This window comes from Marmota flaviventris, chromosome 18 (genome assembly GCF_047511675.1).
Source record: "Marmota flaviventris isolate mMarFla1 chromosome 18, mMarFla1.hap1, whole genome shotgun sequence".
NCBI classification, from domain to species: Eukaryota; Metazoa; Chordata; class Mammalia; order Rodentia; family Sciuridae; genus Marmota; species Marmota flaviventris.
This window is the reverse complement of record NC_092515.1, coordinates 2520123-2540492: the sequence shown is the minus strand read 5'-3', so window position 1 is coordinate 2540492 and position 20370 is coordinate 2520123. Positions and strand designations below refer to the sequence as shown.

Here is a 20370-nt window from a genome sequence, read left to right as displayed (position 1 = left end):
TCCTACTGGGCCCCAGGAGAGACTGACCACTTGGCCATCCGTTGCCCCGTCATCAGGCCCCTCCTGAGCTGGGCATTGCCTGACCAGCGCCCAGAGGCCTCCATCGATCACGCTGAAGCGGCTCATCCAACACGTGGCTCAATAGGTTCCTGAAGGCACGGGAGGACAGAATGGCGAAGCACCCAAAGGTGTCCACTCCCCATTATCAGAACCGTGACTGCCTTACCTTATGGGCACCGATGGCCCAAGTGGGCCCCACACAACCCCAAGTCCCCATAAGAGGAAGAAGCAGGCAGAGGTCAGCACAAGAGATGGACGGAGCAGGAGCAGAGGTCAGCGTGGCTGCGGGCTTTGAGGAGGAAGGGGATGCAGAGGCCCAGGAGCAGGGCGTGGAGAAGCCGGGAGAGGACCTCGAGCAGAGCCGGCCACGGGCCACAGAGAGCTTGACGTAAGCCAGGGGCCACCTGGGACTCAAGATGACCTGGGCTGTGAGACAGTGAACCCGACATGTGATTGGAGCAATGTCATCGTGCACAACAGGGGCTGCTGGGACTATTCCCGCAGGCACACAGCGTGACTCAATGTCAGTCACAGTCCTTGGCCCCTCCCCCACTGACTTCCCCAACACGAGCTTCCCGGAAACTCCTCGCCCCTTTCCCTCTCGGGCTTCCACATGGGAGAGACCCTAGGCTTCCTGGTCTGTCCATGTCATTGGAATCTGTATTCTTAATGCCACCATTTGTCCCCACAGAAATAGAAAGCTGATGTGCTGGTAGCTGAGAGCTGGGAGCATCCGTGCTCTAAAACTGGGGTCCAACCTCTCCTTTTCAGTGACGTGCAACGCAAGAAATGTGTGTCCACTCCTGGGTGGAAAGGAGCTCGGGCCAGCAGCCAGCTCTCAGGGGACCCGCACACCCATCTGAGCCGCCTGCAGGGAGCCCAGGCCCTCCCCACCCAGTCCTGGGGACAAGAGCCAGGCTCTGGGAGGGCAGTTCCCCTTCCTGTAGGCTGCTGATGTGACATCCCTATGACAGGCAGAACCCGGCCTCCAAGTGGCCACACCCTGTGTGTGTCTGTCCTCCAGCTCCGTGACCTCCTCCATCTGGACCCTGGGACCACGGGGAGGACACACCATGACCCCCACCCTCACGGCCCTACTCTGCCTGGGTGAGATGTGAAGGAGGGAGGGGACACCCTGTTCTGGGAGGGACCCAGCCCACAGCCAGGCCCTGGCCATCAGGAGACCCAGGGCCCAGGAGGCTGTGGGGGGACAGGGCCTGCTCAGGCCTCAGGGGCTCCCTCTCACAGGAACTCTCTTCCAGGGCTGAGTCTGGGCCCCGGGACCCGAGGGCAGGCAGGTGAGTGTCCCCAGCTGTCCAGGTCCTCCTCCTGGGGACCAGGAGCCACCCTGGGCAGTGGGTGGAGAACAGAGTTGGGGGCTGAGGCTGGGGAGCCTGGAGGGGGCTGGGCTGAGGGCTGGGATCTGAGGGGCTGTGCTGGGACCCAGCCTCTGATTCCCTTGCAGGGACCCTCCCCAAGCCCACCCTGTGGGCTGAGCCAGGCTCTGTGATCTCCTGGGGAAGGCCAGTGACCATCTGGTGTGAGGGGCCCCTGGAGGCCCAGGAGTTCCGTCTGGATAAAGAGGGAATCTCAGGGCCCTGGGACAGACAGATCCCACTGGGGCCCAGGAACAAGGCCAAGTTCTCCATCCCATACATGACTGAGCACCATGCAAGGAGGTATCAATGCCGCTATCTCAGCCCTGCTGGGTGGTCAGAGTGCAGTGACCCCCTGGAGCTGGTGGTGGTGACAGGTGAGAGGACACTCAGGGGCCCCAGCCCCAGGCTCTGCCCTCAGGGAGGGGGTCTGCTCCCAGGTGTCCCTCTCACAGCCCAGCTGGGGATGGTGTGGGAGGAGGGAGCCATGAACACCTGCCTCCTTCTCTCCTAGGAACCTACAGCAAACCCAGGCTCTCAGCCCTGCCCAGCCCTGTGGTGACCTCAGGAGGGAACGTGACCCTCCAGTGTGGCTCATGGCAGGGATATGGCAGGTTTGTTCTCACCAAGGAAGGAGGACACCACCTCACCTGGACCCTGGACTCACAGCGACACACCAGTGGGCAGTATCAGGCCTTGTTCCCTATGGGCCTCCTGACTCCCAGCCACAGGTGGACATTCACATGCTACGGCTATTACAGGAGCAAACCCCAGGTGTGGTCAGAACCCAGTGACCCCCTGGAACTCCTGGTCTCAGGTGAGGAAGCTCCATCTTCCCCTGACACAGTTGGGGACATTAAGCAGGGACTTGGGGGCCTCTTCCTTAGGACGGCCCCAGGTGAGAGAAAGGGGAGAGAATCAGGGACTCCTGACCAGAGTCCCCAGGTGTGAGAGGGTGACCTGCAGAGAGGACGGGGGAGGCAGGGGGTTGGCAGGGTCCAGCCCTCAGCCCAGGATCCTCTTCCTCCAGGGGTGTCCAGGAAGCCCTCCCTCCTGACCCAGCAGGGCCCTGTCCTGGCCCCTGGAGAGACCCTGACCCTCCAGTGTCACTCAGACGTCACCTATGACAGATTCACTCTGTCCAAGGAGGGGGCACAGGACCTCCCCCAGCGCCCTGCCCAGCAGCCCAAGGCTGGGCTCTCTCAGGCCGACTTCCTGCTGGGCCCTGTGAGCAGCTCCCACGGGGGTCGGTACAGGTGCTACGGTGGACACAGCCTCTCCTCTGAGTGGTCAGCCCCCAGTGACCCCCTGGACATCCTGGTCTCAGGTGAGGAGCCCAGAGGGTGCAGTCAGGGACCCAGCCTCTGCACAGCCCTGTTGGGGAGCCCCAGGAAGGTGATAGCCAGGGTGAGGTGGGGTCCCAGGAGGGACAGAGACAGGGAGGGGCAGAGAGGACAGAGACAGGGGGACACAGGGACAGGAAGAATCAGAGACAATGAGACAGACAGAGAGCACAGGGTCCTCAGAGAGAGGCCCTGGGGAGGTCTCAGCTCAGAACAAGCTGGGGCCACCCTCACCCTCCTTCCTCTCTCTAGGACAGCTCCCTGTCACACCCTCCCTCTCAGTGCAGCCTGGTCCCACAGTGTCCTCAGGGGAGAACATGACCCTGCTGTGTCAGTCACAGATCAAGATGGACACTTTCCTCCTGTGCAAGGAGGGGGCAACTGATCCCCGCCTGCGTCTGAGAGCAGAGTACCGAGCCCCATGGTACCAGGCAGAATTCTCCATGAGAGCTGTGACCCCAGCCCTCGGGGGGACCTACAGGTGCTATGGCTCTCACAGCTCATCCCCCTACCTGCTGTCATGGCCCAGTGCCCCCCTGGACCTGGTGGTCCCAGGTGAGTGACCCTGACCCCATCCTCTGTGAGCTCAATGATTCCCTCAGGGCCCTGCCCAGGACAGCTCTGGGTGGGATGGGAGTGAGGGGCCCTAGGGAGGGTCGGCCAGTGGGACTCACCCCTCAGAGAGGAGGGGCCAACGGGGTCCTCCAGCCTGTGCACCCACCCACCACTGGAATCAGGAAGGTGCAGGTGGACACAGGAGGGTCCTGGGGAGGCCAGGCAGGTGTAGGAGGATGGGCAGAGACAGTCCCCAGGGGCAGCCTACTCCCCTCACCCTCCTGTTCTCCTCATTCCCAGGACCCTCTGGGGGACCCAGCTCACCACCCTCAGGACCCAGGTCACCAGCTGGTGAGTCTCAGGGCACCAACCTAGGGTTTCCTGAGTCTCCTGGGGGCTGGACTCCAAGCCATCTTCCAGTCATCTAATTCTCAGCCTGGCTGGTGTTCCTAGAGCTGGGTGGGGTGGAGAGGTGGGTGGGGACTCCAGGCCCAGAGGTCTCAGGGCTGGGAGGCATGAGGGGGAGGTCCAGGCAGAGGTGACACTGGGCCCAGCCTGGGGAGGAGCAGCCAGCTGAAGTGGGGGGCAGGCAGCCCAGCCCTCACCTCCCACCCACCCCAGGAGGCCCTGAGGACCAGCCCCTCACCCCCACGGACCCAGGACCCCAGAGTGGTGAGTGAGGGGCTCTGGTGGGAGGTGGGTCCAGGGCAGGGCTGAGCTGAGGGGGAGCAGCCCCCTCTGGAGATGCTGACGGGGACCAGCCCCTCCCCTCTGGGCCTCAGTTTCTCCCAGGGCAGAGGAGAGGCCTGGCCCTGACCTTCAAGTGCCTCTCAGGGCTGACCTTGGCTGTGCCCTGCTGGGAGAGGGGCCTCCAGGGAAGCCTCCAGGACCTGAATCTGCAGGGCTCTGTCCCCTGTGTGCAGTGACAGTGACACTGAGCAGGGGAGGGGCTCAGGGCCATCGGGGTGTCAGGGTCTTTCCCTCCAGCTCAGGGCTGAGCTCTGGTGGAGAGAAGGAGACCGGGAGTCAGACTCCCCCAGTTCAGGCCCCGCTCTGCTGCTTCCTGCTGGGTGACTGGGCAGGGGACCCCCCTCTGAGCCTCAGTTTCCCCATCTGTGCCTGGGGGGTGGGTGGCAGTGCCATGGTGCCTGAGTGACAGGGCTGGAGGTGACAGGTGGAAAGAGCAGCAGGGCTGGCACACAGTAGGTGCTCAGGTAAGCAGCGTGGCTCCTCGTCCACACCTGTGCCCAGGACTGGGAAGGCACCTGCCGGTTCTGGTGGGGGTCTCAGTGGCCTTCCTCCTGCTGTTCGTCCTCCTCGTCCTCCTCCTCCTCTGGCGTCACAGCAGACGCAGGAAGGCAGGTGAGTGGCACTGGGTGACCTGGCTCTCAGCAGGCGGTGGCCTCCCCATGGGCCAGGCGAGGGTGGGCTCAGGGCAGCAGCCCCAGGGAAAGCTGCCCGCTGGGACAGGTCACTTGGAAACACTCCCCAGGAAATAGAGAAGAGCAGTCCCCTGCTCGCGGCTTCTAGACCAATGTCGGCAGGTGTGCACCCTTTCCCTCTCAGGGGACAGGAGGGGGTCTTCACACCCCTGCGGTGGCCTGTGGGGGCCAGCGGTTCCCCCTGGGGCTGAGACTGTCCCCTCATGCAGCCCAGACAGAGGCTGGCTTCCAGGGACCTGCAGGGGACACAGAGCCAGGGCCCCAGGACAGAGGCCAGCAGAAGAGGTGATTCCTGCTCCTGAGTCAGAGCCCACCCACCATCCCTCATTGCCACCTGACATCCCCTGGTCCCCCCACTGTCCTTCACTGCCACCTGACAGCCCCTTGTCCCCCCCACCATCCCTCACTGCCACCTGACACCCCCTTGCTCTCCCCACCGTCCCTCACTGCCACCTGACACCCCCTTGCTCTCCCCACTGTCCCTCACTGCCACCTGACACCCCCTTGTCCCCCCCCTCACTGTCCCTCACTGCCACCTGACACCCCCTTGTCCCCCCCACTGTCTCTCACTGCCACCTGACACCCCCTTGTCTCCCCCGACCGACCCTCACTGCCACCTCACACCCCCTTGCTCCCCCCACTGTCCCTCAATGCCACCTGACACCCCCTTGTCTCCCCAGATCCCGTCCAGCGGCTGCCCCTGCTGCCCAGGAAGAAGCCCTCTGTGAGGGAAGGGGGCTGGGGTGGGAGGGGGGCCCAGGTCCCAGCACCTCCCAGGGGGGGCAGGAGGGGCAGCGGGAGGGCCTGGGGCTCAGGCTGAGTGGCTGACCCACACTGGGGACCTGGGGACATCACCACGGCTCCCTGGCTCTGTGTCCCCATCTGGGACAGGGCAGGGCCTGGGGGACTGAGAGGCCCCAGCAGCTCTGGCCAGGAGACGACCCCGTTCTGTCCCCACAGATGCTTCTGTGAAGGACCCTCAGCCTGAGGACGGGGTGGAGCTGGACAGTCAGGTGAGACCCCCCCCCAGGCACCAAGAACTCCCTGTTCCCGCTCAGCCCAGCGGCCATTTCCCTGTCCTCCCTCCACTGACCATCAGGGCCCTAATGAGCCGGGGGCACAGGGCCACGGGTGCCTGAAGAGCAGCTGCAGCAGGGGACGCGGCAGGTGCCAAGGTCCTGAGGCAGCAGCAGGCTCTTTCAGGAAGGGGGGAGTGGGGCTGGAGCCAGTGAGCAGGGCTGGGGGTGTGGGGTAAGAGCGCAGAGCTGCAGGAGGAGCCTCCAGGCCTCCAGGCTGGAAGCCCCTGGAGACCCCATGAGCAGTGACGTAATCTGAGATTGTTGAGGGGTCACTCTGGCCACAGTGCAAAGTGGCTGGAGGAGAGCCCGAGTGGACCTCAGGGGACTCATCTGTCTCACTGTGTCCCTGCTGCAGGGCCCATCTGACGGAGACCCCCAGGGAGTGACACACGCCCAGGTGGAGCACTCAGGACTCAGGAGGGGCGGGAGCTCCCCTCTCCCCCCGCTGTTGGGGCAGTTCCTGGGCACAGAGGAAGCAGAGGACAGACAGACGGACACTCAGGTGGGTCCTGTACTCCCCAGGCCCCTGGCTTCCCTGAGCCAAGCACACACCCTCCCTCTCACCGTCTCCCACTCCAGGCTGCTGCGTCTGAAGGTCCCCAGGACGTGACCTACGCCCAGCTGTGCAGGTGGACACTCAGACGGGGGGCCGCTGCCCCTCCCTCCTCCCAGGCAGAGCAGCCCCCAGTGGAGCCCAGTGTGTACGCTGCTCTGGCCCCCACTCACCCCGGAGCTGCCCCCAAGGACACTCACTAGTGGCCCAGCCTCCACAGACACCTCAGGAAAACTCAGGGGACTCTGGGGACTTGGGGCCCCTTGTTCTGCAGCTGTAGATAAGTGACACCGTGATCCTCCAAATAAACTAAGGAGTTGTCAGTGATACAGGAGTGGGGAGAGGAATACTGGAAAAGGGAGACAGGGTGGGAACAGAGGGGAATGAAGCACCACCAATGACCTTGAACCTAGGACATTCACAGCCATGAGCACAGACATGACCCTGACCCAGGACATTCACAGCCATGAGCACAGACATGACCCTGAACCCAGGGCATTCACAGCCATGAGCACAGACATGACCCTGAACCCAGGGCATTCACAGACATGAGCAGATGAATGAGAGAAGTAGTCTTCAAACCACGGACCTCTGTGATCCTATGGAGACATAGAGAGAGTGTGTCAACTTATTCCAAATGAAGACACAGGTAACCGCAGTTCCTACTGAGGGGGAAAAGAGAAAGTAGTGTGATAAATGAGTAAGTGCAAACCTGCACTCGGTGTTTTTGATGGTGCATGACTTACCCAGCAGGGGTTGGTTGGGCATATCCATGACTGTGTGTGACAGGTTTCTCCATTTGGATCCCAGCACCTCCCCCTGCCCTCCCCTCCCCACTCCATTCCCTTGGTCCCTCTTTCTAGTCCACTGACCTCCCTGATCTTGAAGACACTACGGACATTCACAATCTCAGCCACAGTGACCCCAGCAGAGAGAGGGCAGCTGCACCTGGCCCAGGTGAGGGCACGGAAGTGGCCTATCCAGAGCCTCAGACAGAATGACGGAACATGTGTGCCATCTTCCAGCAGCCTGGAAAATGCAGATGAAGGGCAGCACCCCCAGTCTACACCGTGCAGGAGGGACACGCGCACAGAGGCGGGTGGGACTACCCCACGCCCTGAGCACAGCGAGCCCTGCTGTGAGGGGGAGTCCTCAGCCCACTTTGTCACAGTGTCAGCAGCCACCACAGCTAGATGGCCAGGCCCACTGAGCCCCCAGGGAGTGTGGGAGTGGCCCTCAGCTGGCTGTCCTGAGGACTGGGGATGATGCAGCACAGTGGCAGGCGCTGTGCGTCCACAAGGTCCAAACAGAGAAGGTGGCTGAGCTGGGCCTGTGGCATGGTGCCCCCCTGAAACCTAGCTACACAGGAGGCCAGGCGGGAGGAGCTGGCGGTCCAGGCCCCTCAGCAACCTAGCAAGGCCCCGTGTCAAAGCAAGGGAAAGAAGCAGTGGGGGAGGGGAGGCGGGGCTGGTGGGGCGGCTCAGTGGTGCAGCCCACCTGGGGCCATCCCAGTCTGCAGAAGAGAAGGCAGAGACCGATTCCTGTCACTCTGCCTTTATGGAAGGCACCAGCAGATACACACACAGCTACCCACCCCACACTGACGCTTCTCCTGAGATCAGAAAAGGAAGTAGACCAGACACGTTTCCTCTGACATTGAAAATGCTGACTTCAAACCCTGGCAAGGAAAGGTCAGAATTCAAAGACATTGAAGATGTGTCCCCTGAGCCCGAGGCAAGCCTGACAGATACTCACAAACAGGACCTGTTCCTACTCAAAAGGAGCCCTCATGAGCACGCTGGGCTGGCTGGTGGTTTTTGGCTGGTGGAAGGCAAGGGTCACAATATTCAAAACATCAACCAGGAGCATCCAATGGCAGAATAAAGAAAAATGTTCATCTCAGTATGCTGGGAGCCATTAGCCAAGTATGACAATTTCCTTGCCAGCGTACCCCATGTTGCTTAGTGGAAGGACTAGTGGAAATAGGACATTTTGCAGTGACACTGCATGTAGGTGACCTTGCTCAAGGACCAAGGCGGATCCGGGTTTAGGGTGTTCCCGGTTTAGGATGATCCGAGTTTAGGGCGTTCCTGGTTTAGGACTATCCGGGTTTAGGGTGGTTCCAGGTTTAAGATTATTCCTGCTGGGAATAGGGCATATCCTGCTGCCTGAGTTCCCCTTGAGTTCTCACGGGATTCAGACAGTATGTTTTTTGGGAGACGGAAGCCCAGTGGGGGTGGATTTGGGCAGAGAACGTGGATTTCCCCAGAACGTGATTGTAGACGGCTGGTGTGAGTTCGGGAATAAAGAGTTGCTGTTTGAATCTACAAGCTGTGTGGTGGCTCGTGATTGTGTGCCCAGCCAGACTGCGGCATTTGGCGTCCCGTGCGGGGAACTTCTGAAGCTTAGAGGTAAGTGAAATTTCTCATCCCTGAGGAAGAGCGAAAGAATGGGTGACCAATTCAAAAAACAATGTGTTATTGTTTTGATTTATTTTGTTTTTATTTCAAGTTGCCTGTTCCTAGAATTTCTCAGGCAAACTGGGGAAAATGGTTGACTCAAGGTTTGAAGTTGTTCGCCTCCGAGGAAGAGAAATTGTTACAGGAAAGAGGCACCCCAGTAAGACCAAGAACAGTTAGGACATATGTTGATACAATACAAAAATGTAGCACATGGCTTTTTAAAGATGATTTGTTAAATATATCATTGGGACCATCATGGTATCCTGTAGAAGGATTTTTCTTCAACAAGAAAGAGATGGCTAGTTCTGTTTATTACACTTGTCTAAGATCTTGGTTTTTACAGATATCTGATTAATTTACAATGCTAAAGTGTTGAAACATCAACCACTCTTTACTTATTAAGTTCCATAAGGTAATATATTTAAACATTATGTGTGTTTTCATAAATCAGTGAATGGAAAAAAGGTTTAATATTGCTTTGGTCTGTGTCTTTGCTGAAACAAGGTTACTAAATGTTAAGATTCTATCATGTGTAATTTATATACAAAGAGTATAAGAAGTTTCAGTTGGGTTTCAATTATATTATTATAGTACCATAAAAACATGAAAGTATTTCACCTTATTAAAGTGGAGTAATTTGTCTAAATCAGAAATTTTATAAGGGTTGTTTCAAAATGTGAATTTATAAAAAGGGTTAACAGCTACAAAAGAGATATAAAAAGATTCAAGATGTGAAAATATATTTTAATATAAAGGTTAAAAAAAAAAAAGAAATGTTTCTAGATGAGATAATCTCTGTGTGGTAAAGTAAAAAGTTGTAAAATGCCATTTAAAAAGATTTTGAGGAAACTAGACTTACTTTAAAAGCTTGAGAAAGGAAGAAAGAAGAAAAGGTATTTGTACATGGCAGACTGAGACAAAGCTTCTCAATGGAGTTAAAAAAAAAAAAAGCCTTTGGTTGAAGGGCAGCCATGTGAACTAACATTAAAGAGATTTAAACAGAATCTAAGCCTCGTTTAAAAGAGTGAAGTTGTAGGTGGTGAAAAAGTATATTTAAAAGTACAGTACAGATGATAATTAAAAGGCTTTAAAAGGTTAAATTGAAGGTGGTCGAGATACCTTCATGGCGGAAAAAAGAAAAAAGAGATATAAAAAGATTCAAGATGTGGAAATATATTTTAATATGGAAGGTTAAAAGAAAAAGAAATGTTTCTAGATGAGATAATCTTTGTGTGGTAAAGTAAAAAGTTGTAAAATGTCTAAGTAAGTTGCAAAAGGCTTTAAAAGGCTAAATTGAAGGTGGTTAAAATGCCTTCATGACGGAGGAAAGATTGCGTCATTCGAAGCCTAGTTAATCGTAAAGGCATTACTTAAAAAAAATGGGAAGATAATAGGATAAAAGATACTTAGATAAAGAAGATTAAAAATTTGAAGTGAAAAACTTTAAAGACAGAAGTATAGAAAGTTAAAAAGAAAAAAAGGTAGAAAAGATGTAGGAAGATAAAAAAGATGTAGAAAGACAAGAATTTTAAACCCCAAAAATAAAAAAAAATAAAAATAGGAGGAAAAAAAGCAACTAAGGGTGAATGTACTAACCTTAAAGGAAAACTAGAAGATAGAAACAAGATAAAATGGTTAAAAATGTCAAATAAAGGTATTTCAGATAAAAAATGCAAAAAGCTAAGACAACTATTAGATACAGACATATACTTATTAAAGCAAAAAGAGGGAATTGGAAGGGGATATATATCCCCCAAAGATAAACTTAAAATAACGCTTTTTACTCTAAACTTTTTAAATTTGGATTCATCAGGACTTAGTGCTGCAGAAAGGCATATGTATCCAAAAAATGTACATAAGCCTAAGGTACTTTGGAAAGATATTCTGACAGGACAATGGAAAGGTCCTGACCCAGTGATTGTCTGGAGTCGGGGGTCTGTTTGTGTTTTTCCACAGGGAGAACAGCAGCCGATTTGGATTCCAGAGAGATTAACTAAAACAATTTCTACAGATCGAAAAGAAGATGATTTGACTCAAATCCATAACAGCTGATATCCAGAGCTCCAGCTTGGCCATTCTTACATCTGCGACAGTGATTAACCAGGCCACATCATAAGGTTCTATTTTTATTTTTTGAGCTCATACAAACCTAGGTTAATGTTTTTCTGATCAGTTTTATTTTTTGACTGTGGAGTTTTTAAACATTGCAATGGAGATTTCACCTAGGTAAAGCTACAAGGCCTTTACTATTTTCTTATGTGTTGTACGTTTGTGTGCACTCTTGTGTTTTGTGTTGTATGTCTGTATGTGCGTATGTCCATATTTCTTACATGAGGAGCGCTCATGAAAAAATGGATCCGAATTATTATTATTATTTTTTATTCACGTGATTTAAATGGTTTAATTTAAATTAGGTAAACAGCTGTTAAGGATTGTTTTTAAAGTAGGTTAACAGATCTGTTTGTTTACTTTCACCTTTCCTTTTCATTATATTTAATAATTCTGTTCAGGATAATGTCTATTTAGCATCATTGCCAGAATTCCTATCTTCATCCCAGTGCCGGTGAAGACAAAGATAAAACCAAACTACAGCTTCTATGATAGCTATCACAGTAAACTGTATAAACTGATGCATCAATGAATATAACTCAACAAGTAATGCTCAATCAAGGAGTCAACTTACTTTGAGAGGAAACGGATTTGGGGAGGAAATGGACGTATTGATAGATTCCTCCGCTTTGAACTGCTTGCAGAACTTGCCTGGACTATGTAACTATCGTTTGGTGCAGTGAATTGTGGTAATGCTGGCATATCTTTGCTGATGGTGTCACCAGTGATGCAATTTTTCCCAAGGAGCCGTCAATTGGCTTGGTGTCGTGGCATTTCTGTATCCTCCTCCCTTCTGCCTGTGATGCTCTAAAATTTGGGGGCCAATGGCTATATGCTGGACCGGTAGTCAGTGACGGGTATGATCCAATTGCAGTGGTATCAACCTAAGACAGGAGGCTGACGCCTAAAGATCAGTTTTCCGATGACGGGTAAGAACCATATGTTGAATTGGACAACCTACCAGGCACGGTCCTTAAGCCACATTAACCTCACTCCCCCAATGGCACCAAGGCCAAATTTGGGGGCCAACAGAGGTGAGGCAAAGAACCTCACCCCCCCCACACACTGGTGCATAGACCTATCCACAAGTATGGCTGTATGCTGGACCGGTAGTCAGTGACGGGTATGATCCAATTGCAGTGGTATCAACCTAAGACAGGAGGCTGACGCCTAAAGGTCAGTTTTCCGATGATGGGTAAGAACCGTATGTTGAATTGGACAACCTACCAGGCACGGTCCTTAAGCCACATTGCTTTTGTTTAATTAATCAGAAGGGGGGAGATGCTGGGAGCCATTAGCCAAGTAGGTATGACAATTTCCTTGCCAGCGTACCCCATGTTGCTTAGTGGAAGGACTCGTGGAAATAGGACATTTTGCAGTGACATTGCATGTAGGTGACCTTGCTCAACGACCAAGGCAGATCCGGGTTTAGGGCGTTCCCGGTTTAGGACTATCCGGGTTTAGGGTGGTTCCAGGTTTAAGATTATTCCTGCTGGGAATAGGGCATATCCTGCTGCCTGAGTTCCCCTTGAGTTCTCACGGGATTCAGACAGTATTTTTTGGGAGACAGAAGCCCAGTGGGGGTGGATTTGGGCAGAGAACGTGGATTTCCCCAGAACGTGATTGTAGACGGCTGGTGTGAGTTCGGGAATAGAGTTGCTGTTTGAATCTACAAGGTGTGTGGTGGCTCGTGATTTTGTGCCCAGCCAGACTGCGGTATCAGTAGGTGCCAGCAAACCTCTCTGAGCATTTTCATGTGCCATCCATCATTGTACGTCTTCCCCTGAAAAATGTTTCTTCAGGTTCTTCAGCTAATTTTCACTTATTTGGTTTCCTGCTATTAAATTGTCTGAGATCTTCACATATTTTGGAAATTAACCCCTTTGCAAATGTTTGCAGGCAGATATTTTTCTCTCAGACCCTGGGTGTCTCCCTCCTCTGCTGGCTGATTCCTTGCTGTGCTTGATCTCATCTCATGTCACCCTGCCTGTGTGTTTTCATGTCATCTGCGCCCTTGAGCTCACCTCTAAGGCGTCCCCACCCAGATCCCTGTCCCGCAGTTTCCCAACGTGTTCACCCAAGAGTCCTGCAGTGCAGATCTTGCCCTCGATGCTTGGCACTGAATCCAGGGGGGTCTGCACTGAGCCGCAGCCCCACCCCCTTTATTCTGTACCTTGAGACGGAGTTTGCTGCGTGGCCAGTCTGGCCTTAGACTTGAGGTCCGCCTGCCTCAGCCCCCAGGGAGCCACTGCGGCCGGCCCAGCCCTTCTGTGTGGCTCTGGGATGTGTGTGGAGAAGGAGATCTGTGCGGGGAGTCTCGGGGGCTTGGCTCATTCTTCTGCGTGGGGTGTCCAGCTTTCCCAGCACCATTAATGAAGAGGTCCTTCCCCCACTGTGAGTTCCTGCCAGTTTGGTCAAGAGTCAATCAATGTCAGGCTGAGGCAGGAGCATCCAAAGGTCAAAGCCAGCCTCAGCAACTTAGCGAGATGTGAGCGTCCTAGCAAGACCCTCTCTCCAAACCATCATAAAAGGCCGGGATGTGGCTCGGTGGTCATGGGACCCTGGGGCCAATCCCAGGGCTGGAAAAGTCACTCCGTCCCCACCGCATGGCCCCACCTCTGGGCTCGAGGGTCTGTTTCTGTGCCCGTGTCACACAGCAGCTCCTGTCGCACAGCCCTGCCGATGGCCAGGCCCGCCAGCGCGGCCTCCACCTTCCCTCCCCTTGCTCCAGGGGGTCTGGCTATTCTTGTGACTCCAGGAGAATTTTAAACAGTTTTCCTATTTCTGTGAAAACAAAAAATCTTGGCATTCCTGCGGGGACAGCACGTTCTGTCCATGGCTTTGGGAACTGTGGCCTTTCCACCTCATTTCCTGCAGTCCCTGGGCCTGGGCACCTCTGGACGTCTGTGTCCTCTTCGGTTCTGCCAGGGCACTCTGAGGCTTTCAGCGGACACCTGTTTTTCGTCCTGTGTTAAATGTCCTCGCATTTTCCTTTCTGACACCACTGTGCATGGAGTGGTCCCCTTGATGTCCCTTTGGACAGCTTCCTGTTGGTGTGCACCAGTCTCCCTGCTCAGGATGGGGCCGTGGCTCTGCAGAGGGTCCGCCAAGCGCACCTGAGCCCGGGCGGGATCCCAGCAACGCAGACAGGGAAGGATGCGTGTGCGCTGCGTCGACCCCACACCTGCCCTTCTCTGAGCTGTTGGCCAGGTCTACGGTCCTTCTGACGGAGTCTTGAGGGATCTCCACAGACAAGGCCTCGGGGGGTCTCTTCTTCCTTCCCTCCTGGGAGCCTCTCAGGGCGGGGTCCAGCCTGGCGGCCCTGGCTGGGATCTGTGGGACAGCCCTGCACGTGGGTCTGAGGGGAGACACCTGGAGCAAGGGTCACGGGCCCCGTCCTTCAGGGAGGGAGGGTCCTATGTACCCAGGAGGTGCTCAGCACTCGCAGAGCTGTGTGTCTCCACACGTGAGCTCTCGGGGAAGGAAGGCCCTGCTCAAGGTCACACAGGCAGGGGACAATAGATGGACATTTAAATGAAGCCAGCTTGCCTCCAGAATCAGATGTGGACCCAATCATCGTCCCTCAGGTGGAAGGCAGGACACGGGTGGGAAGAGCGTCCCCTGGAAGGAGACTGGAGCCGAGGAGGCAGGGAGGGGTCTCTTATGAGGAGCCGCTTCCGAAAACACTCTAGTCCAAGCTCAAATCAAAGAGCTTTACTGACCTGGCCAGGGACTGTCACCCACCTGTAGAGACTGCAGCTCTGGGGGACAACACAATTTCCAGGCCTGCGTCTTGAGAATTTAAGGACAAACAGCACAGGCTCGAGTGTCACTCAGAAGTCGCCTATGGCAGATTCACTCTGTCCAGGGAGGGAGACAGCACCCCCAAATGCTGTTCCCAACAGCTCAAGGCGCGGCTCTATCAGGCCCACTTCAGGCTGGGCCTCTCAGCAATATCCCCTGGTGGTCGGTACAGGTGCTACGGTGGACAAGGCCTCTCCTCTGAGTGGTCAGCCCCCAGTGACCCCCTGTATATCTGGGTCACAAGTGAAGAGCCCAGAGGGTGCCGTCAGGGACAAGACGCTGCACAGCCCTGTTGGGGAGCCCCAGGAGGTGATGGCCAGGGTGAGGTGTGGGGTCTCAGGAGGGAGACAGACAGGGAGGGGCAGAGAGGACAGAGACAGGGGGACACAGGGACAGGAAGAATCAGAGACAATGAGACAGACAGAGAGCACAGGGTCCTCAGAGAGAGGCCCTGGGGAGGTCTCAGCTCAGAACAGGCTGGGGCCACCCTCACCCTCCTTCCTCTCTCTAGGACAGCCCCCTGTCACACCCTCCCTCTCAGTGCAGCCTGGTCCCACAATGTCCTCAGGGGAGACCGTCACCCTGCTGTGTCAGTCACTTATCAAGATGGACACTTTCCTCCTGTGCAAGGAGGGGGCAGCTGATCCCCCCCTGCGTCTGAGAGCAGAGTACCGAGCCCCATGGTACCAGGCAGAATTCTCCATGAGAGCTGTGACCCCAGCCCTCGGGGGGACCTACAGGTGCTATGGCTCTCACAGCTCATCCCCCTACCTGCTGTCATGGCCCAGTGACCCCCTGGACCTGGTGGTCTCAGGTGAGTGACCCCTGACCCCATCCTCTGTGAGCTCAAGGATTCCCTCTGGGCCTTGCCCAGGACAGCTCTGTGACATGAAGACAAGAGGGGAGGAGAGTGGAGGATCCCGGGGGAGGGTCCTGCCCTCAGAGGAGGTAGAGAGTGGGGACCTCCCACTGTGGCATGTCCACTGCTCAAGGTCAGGCAGAACTAGGAGCAGGAGGGATGGAAGGAGACCTGGTGACCCTCAGAGGGGGCAGGATGGAGACTGGGGATAGGAGAGAGACCCCACCCTCCCCTCCTGAGTGAGTCTCCATCTCAGAATCAAAACCTGAGGGTGTCCACCCCCAGCACCCACTCCTATGGCCACCAGACCCAGGCTAGGGTGGCCTTTGGCAGGGCCCAGCTGAGCTCACCTGGTGGCCCATCTCACTGCCCACCTGGGACGTGGGAAGGTCCTGCACCTGCTCCCTGGGGGACCCTGGGCTCACTGTCCACTCTGCCTCTGCTCCTCACTCTCCTTTTATTGTGTGGCCTCTGCAGCAGGGTGACGCTGGCCTCGTGGAATGCCCCTGAGGTGTTTGCTCTCCTCTCTTCTGGAATAGCTGGAGACGCCATTCTAGCTGCTCTCTAAATGTCTGGGAGGTAGCAGCGAAGCCATCCCGACCGTCCTGTTATCTGAACGGGATGTCCACATGGCTAATCAGTGTCCTCAGCAAGGACCGGCCCCGTCTCCCATATTGGTCCTGACTGAGCCTGGGCAGGTGCACGTGTGTGGGAGAGAGCCCGTCCTGCAGGTGCACGTCTCGGCTTTGCATCCTGGGGGGTCCTCCTGGTCCCCTTTTTCACAGCTCATTGGCATGGGTTGATGTCTGCTGTTTCCCTACGTAGCTTACTGGGGTGGGCCCAGTGTGCTTCCCAACGCCCTGACTCTTCCCCGTGTGTAGGTTGTCGTGGTCTGACTCATCTGCCTCTCCCTGATTTCAGTTTCCTCCCATTACTAATTGTGGCTTTAGTTGCTCCTCTTTTCTGGTTCTTGAGGTGGGTGGCCGATGGCGTGGCCGAGGGCTGACCGTGGTGCTGGTCCTGTAAGCGCCCCTGAGATGCAAGGCGCAGCTGCGTAGGCTGGGCATCCATTTGGGGTTTCTCTCGAAGGACTTGGATTTCCCTTTTTCAATTCCTCCTTGACTGCTGGGTATTCAGCAGCCTGCTGTCTGGTTCCTGTATTTGTAAAACGTCAAGTTCCTCCTGACCTGAGGTCTCATGTTGTCCCACTGTGTGCAGCAGCTGGTGCTGGGATCTCTGTCTCCTCCATCTCTGAGGCTGTCCTTGGGGCCCAACATGCTCTTCCTGGAGACCAGCCATGCGCAGTTGAGAGGAACGTGCACTCTGTTGGGTGAAGCATCCTGTGAATGCTGAGACGTCCGTCTGGCTGAGGTTCCGTGAAATCCCTGCTTGTTGGCTGCTTTCTGCACGGATGACCAGTCCACTGTGGGACAGGGCTTGGACTCCCCTCTTCTCACCACTCAGGGTCTCACCTTGCTCCGGCCATGTTTCCTTCACAGGGAAGGGTGCTCTGCAGTTGGGAGATGTTTTCACAACCACATCTTGTGGAAGAGACCCCTGGGCTGTGGCAGTGGTCATTCTGTCCCTTTCCACCCCTTCTACCTTGAAGTCTGAATTCTAACCCTGAGGTGACAGTCCCTGCTTTCCGTGGCTCCTGTTTGCAGGGACACCACGGTCATGCCCTGGCTGTCACCCCCTGTGTCCTCAGGTGAGGCGAGTGTCCTGTACGCAGCACACACTCGGGCCTTGCTGTGGTCCACCTAGACCCTCCATGTTTTTAACTGGAGAGTCCCTTCCATGAACTCCAGGTCACCACGGTGCTGAGGCCGGCTCTGACCTCTGGTCATGTTCCTCGGCTCCTCTCGCCCACCCTCCCGTCTTCCCTTGTGATTTGGAGGGCCTCTGTTTCACCCACTTCCTTCCTCTTTCTTTTCATTTGTGAACAGCTGCGATCTCTTTCTACACAGAACCTAAGGTCCAACACCGACGACTTCTTGTTGGTATTGCCTCAGCCTCAAACGTGGAAAATCCAGCCCTTCTTTGTCGTCTTACTCGTACAATGTGTCCATCCGCGGCCACTCTGAACAAAGTTTCTGCTTTAATGATTCATGAGTCGGTTCTTTGTTCCTTCCCATCTTCTAAAATAGTTGACAAGGAGGTAAAAGGGACTGACCTGGGTGTTGACATCGTCTGCTGTTACTTCCTAGGATGCTCCCTGATGCCCCTCCAGGTGAGGTCGGCCTTGCCCACTCTGTTGTGGTGTGTATCCTGGCTGGGCGGTCTGCTGGAGCTCCCTCTGACAGGGCCCTAGGGGTGGACGGTGAGGGGTGGACGGTACCGCGCTGCACTTCAGGCCCAGGGCTCCCTCTCCCCCCGCCCCCTGCTGCTCCCTGCTCCCCCTCCTGTTCCTTCAGAGCTCTGTAAGTCATTCTTCATGGATCTGCACAAGGTGACACCCCCTGGGTCAGGTCATGAGTACCTGCATGATGTGGCCAATTCCTTCCCCCTCCTCCCTCTTCCTGTCCCTCCTGCCCTCCACCAGTGCCGTCCCTCACGGCAACTGGTCTCCCTTCTGTGTTTATGAGTCTCCCCTTCTCCCCCTTTTTAACTCTAGCTCCCACGGGGGAGAGACCAGGTTTTGATTTGATTTTCTGAGTCAGGCTGGTTCACTCACATGACTTCTCCCCTCCCACCCGTTCACCAGCAAATGACAGAATTTCCTCTTCCTTACGGCTGAGGGGAGCTCATGTATGTGATGGCGCATTTTCTTTGTCCATGCAGCTGTGGACGGGCACCTGGGCTGCTCCATCCCGTGACTTGGTCACACGGGGTCCATTCTAGTCTGGAGGCGTCTCCACAGACTTTACAAAGTGGTCGTACTGATTCAGCCCCACAACAGTGTGCGAGTGCACTTTACCCTCCTCCCAGCACAGATGATCACTGCGCTCCTCATACCGGCCTTTCTGTCTGCAGCGAGGGGGAATCTCAGTGGAGTTTTAATAGGATCTTCATGATTTCTGGAGACGTTCAACCTTTTATTCATAGTCTTCTGTCCCTTTGCGTTTCTCACTGTCACAGGTGCCTGCTCCGTTATTTGGGCCTCCACGTGTCTGTCTGGTTCAAGTCTTTGGGGTTCTCCCTACACTCTGGATGCTGAAGCCCAGCTGAAGGAGCAGCTGGCAAGACTCCCCGTACTCCGTAGGCTCTCTTCGTGCTCTTCACTGTTCACTTCATGGGAAGGTTAAAATCTGATACCGTTCTACTTATTGATTCTTGGTTTCATTTCTGGACCTCATCTTCTTACTTATCAGTGAAGCATGATTGACTCTGGGAAAATGGAAGGTTTATTTATGGATCTCTAAGTCACATTGTTCTCATTCCATGTACAAACATAGGAATCGACTCATACACCAATATTTAAACATCTACACTCTGTAGGAGCACATGTCATTTGGGAACATACACATTTAAGCTGCATGTGTGTCTGTGACCCTGGGGTGGACCACCTAGTGGCCATGAGCAGTGGAGGCAGTGAGCAGACCCAGGGGTGCTGGCTCAGCTCTCTGAACCCTTCAACCCCCTGCTGTTTTCCTGTTTCTTAGAAGCAGCTGGTGCCACCAGCCCCTCCCACATCCTGTCAGACCCCAGCACTGGGGAGTAAGGGGCACTGGGTTATGGGCTGTGTTCAGGGGTCAGTCCCATCAAGATGGGTGGGCGATCTGTGGACCTGCAGGGGTCCCTGGGGTGACCTGGGTCTGCACTGACCTCCGTGACCCCTTGGTCCCCATTGCAGCCTCACCCCACAGGGACCACATCGTGGAGAACGTCATCCGCATGGGCCTGGCTGGCTTGGTCCTGCTGGTCCTCGGGATCCTGCTGTTTGTGACTCGGCACAGCCAGAGAGGGACCCAAGATGCAGGCAGGAGGTGAACATGGAGGGAGCAGTGCATCTCCCTGCAAAACGGAGCTGGGGAAACACACCTGATGCTCCCAAGAGACAGGGAGGAAGTCGGGTGTGCATCAGGAGGGTTGGCTGAACGCTGGGTGGACGTGGCTTCCAAGGGAACGTCTGGAATGAGGCGTGGGGTCCTCCTCCAGGAGGTGGGGGTAGAGCCTGCCTTGCCCCCTCCTCCTCTCACCCCAGGACACTGGGTGCACCCACAGCCCAGGACCCCCACATGTTTCTTGTCCTCAGTCTCTGGGCCATGATCCTGTGAAACATCATTAAATATTAATGACCACAGTCCCCTCCTGCTATGAAGTCTTCATCCTCTCTCTCTCAGCATGGGTTTGTAGTAACTGAACAGAAGAGCGAAAGATGCCTGACTTCCCAAGAGGAGTCCACGCTCACATGTGGCACCCGCCGTGGGCCCAGAGGCCCTGAACTTCACCACGTGTCACTCTTGATTCCCCAGAGACACCGTTGCTTGACATTGGCACCCGGTATTGGAGGGACAGCCGGATGGTGCTGGTCCATTGCCCTGTGAAATGAAGAGCGTCCCAAGTTGTTCCTTTGCTAGTTACCGTAGGGTGCACACTCCCTGCCAGCCAACTGTTGGTGCCAGTCTTCCTCTTGGATATGGGTGGGAGGCCGTGGGTGGGACGTCATGAGGGACGGGGAGCCCACTCTGCCACAACCAGGCTGGCGTCAGCGTGTACCGGGCACCTACGCTGCCTTCACGTAGAGGTCGTGATAATTGTTCTCCCAATTAGTTGGTGCATTTCAAT

General features: G+C 55.2%; 1 protein-coding gene across 12 annotated transcripts; it reads left to right on the top strand.

Annotated features, from left to right (window-relative positions):
* The first annotated feature begins 1031 nt into the window (after positions 1-1031).
* Positions 1032-19713, top strand: LOC114079846 (leukocyte immunoglobulin-like receptor subfamily A member 6). Of its 12 annotated transcripts, none has more exons than XM_071604731.1 (14): positions 1033-1167; positions 1323-1358; positions 1526-1813; positions 1951-2253; positions 2467-2763; positions 3032-3334; positions 3635-3674; positions 3933-4006; positions 4586-4696; positions 4986-5061; positions 5457-5500; positions 5737-5789; positions 6211-6357; positions 6435-6735. In XM_071604731.1, exons 1-14 carry the CDS (start codon positions 1134-1136, stop codon positions 6609-6611), a joined length of 1983 nt encoding a protein of 660 aa, XP_071460832.1. In that variant the 5' UTR covers positions 1033-1133; the 3' UTR covers positions 6612-6735. The 12 variants fall into 12 exon arrangements, with proteins under 12 accessions (XP_071460828.1, XP_071460832.1, XP_071460827.1 ...); XM_071604721.1 differs by having other exon boundaries at positions 1034-1167; positions 3635-3685; positions 3956-4006; XM_071604726.1 differs by lacking the exon at positions 6435-6735 and having other exon boundaries at positions 3635-3685; positions 3956-4006; positions 4901-5061; positions 6211-6290.
* Positions 19714-20370: the final 657 nt, after the last annotated feature.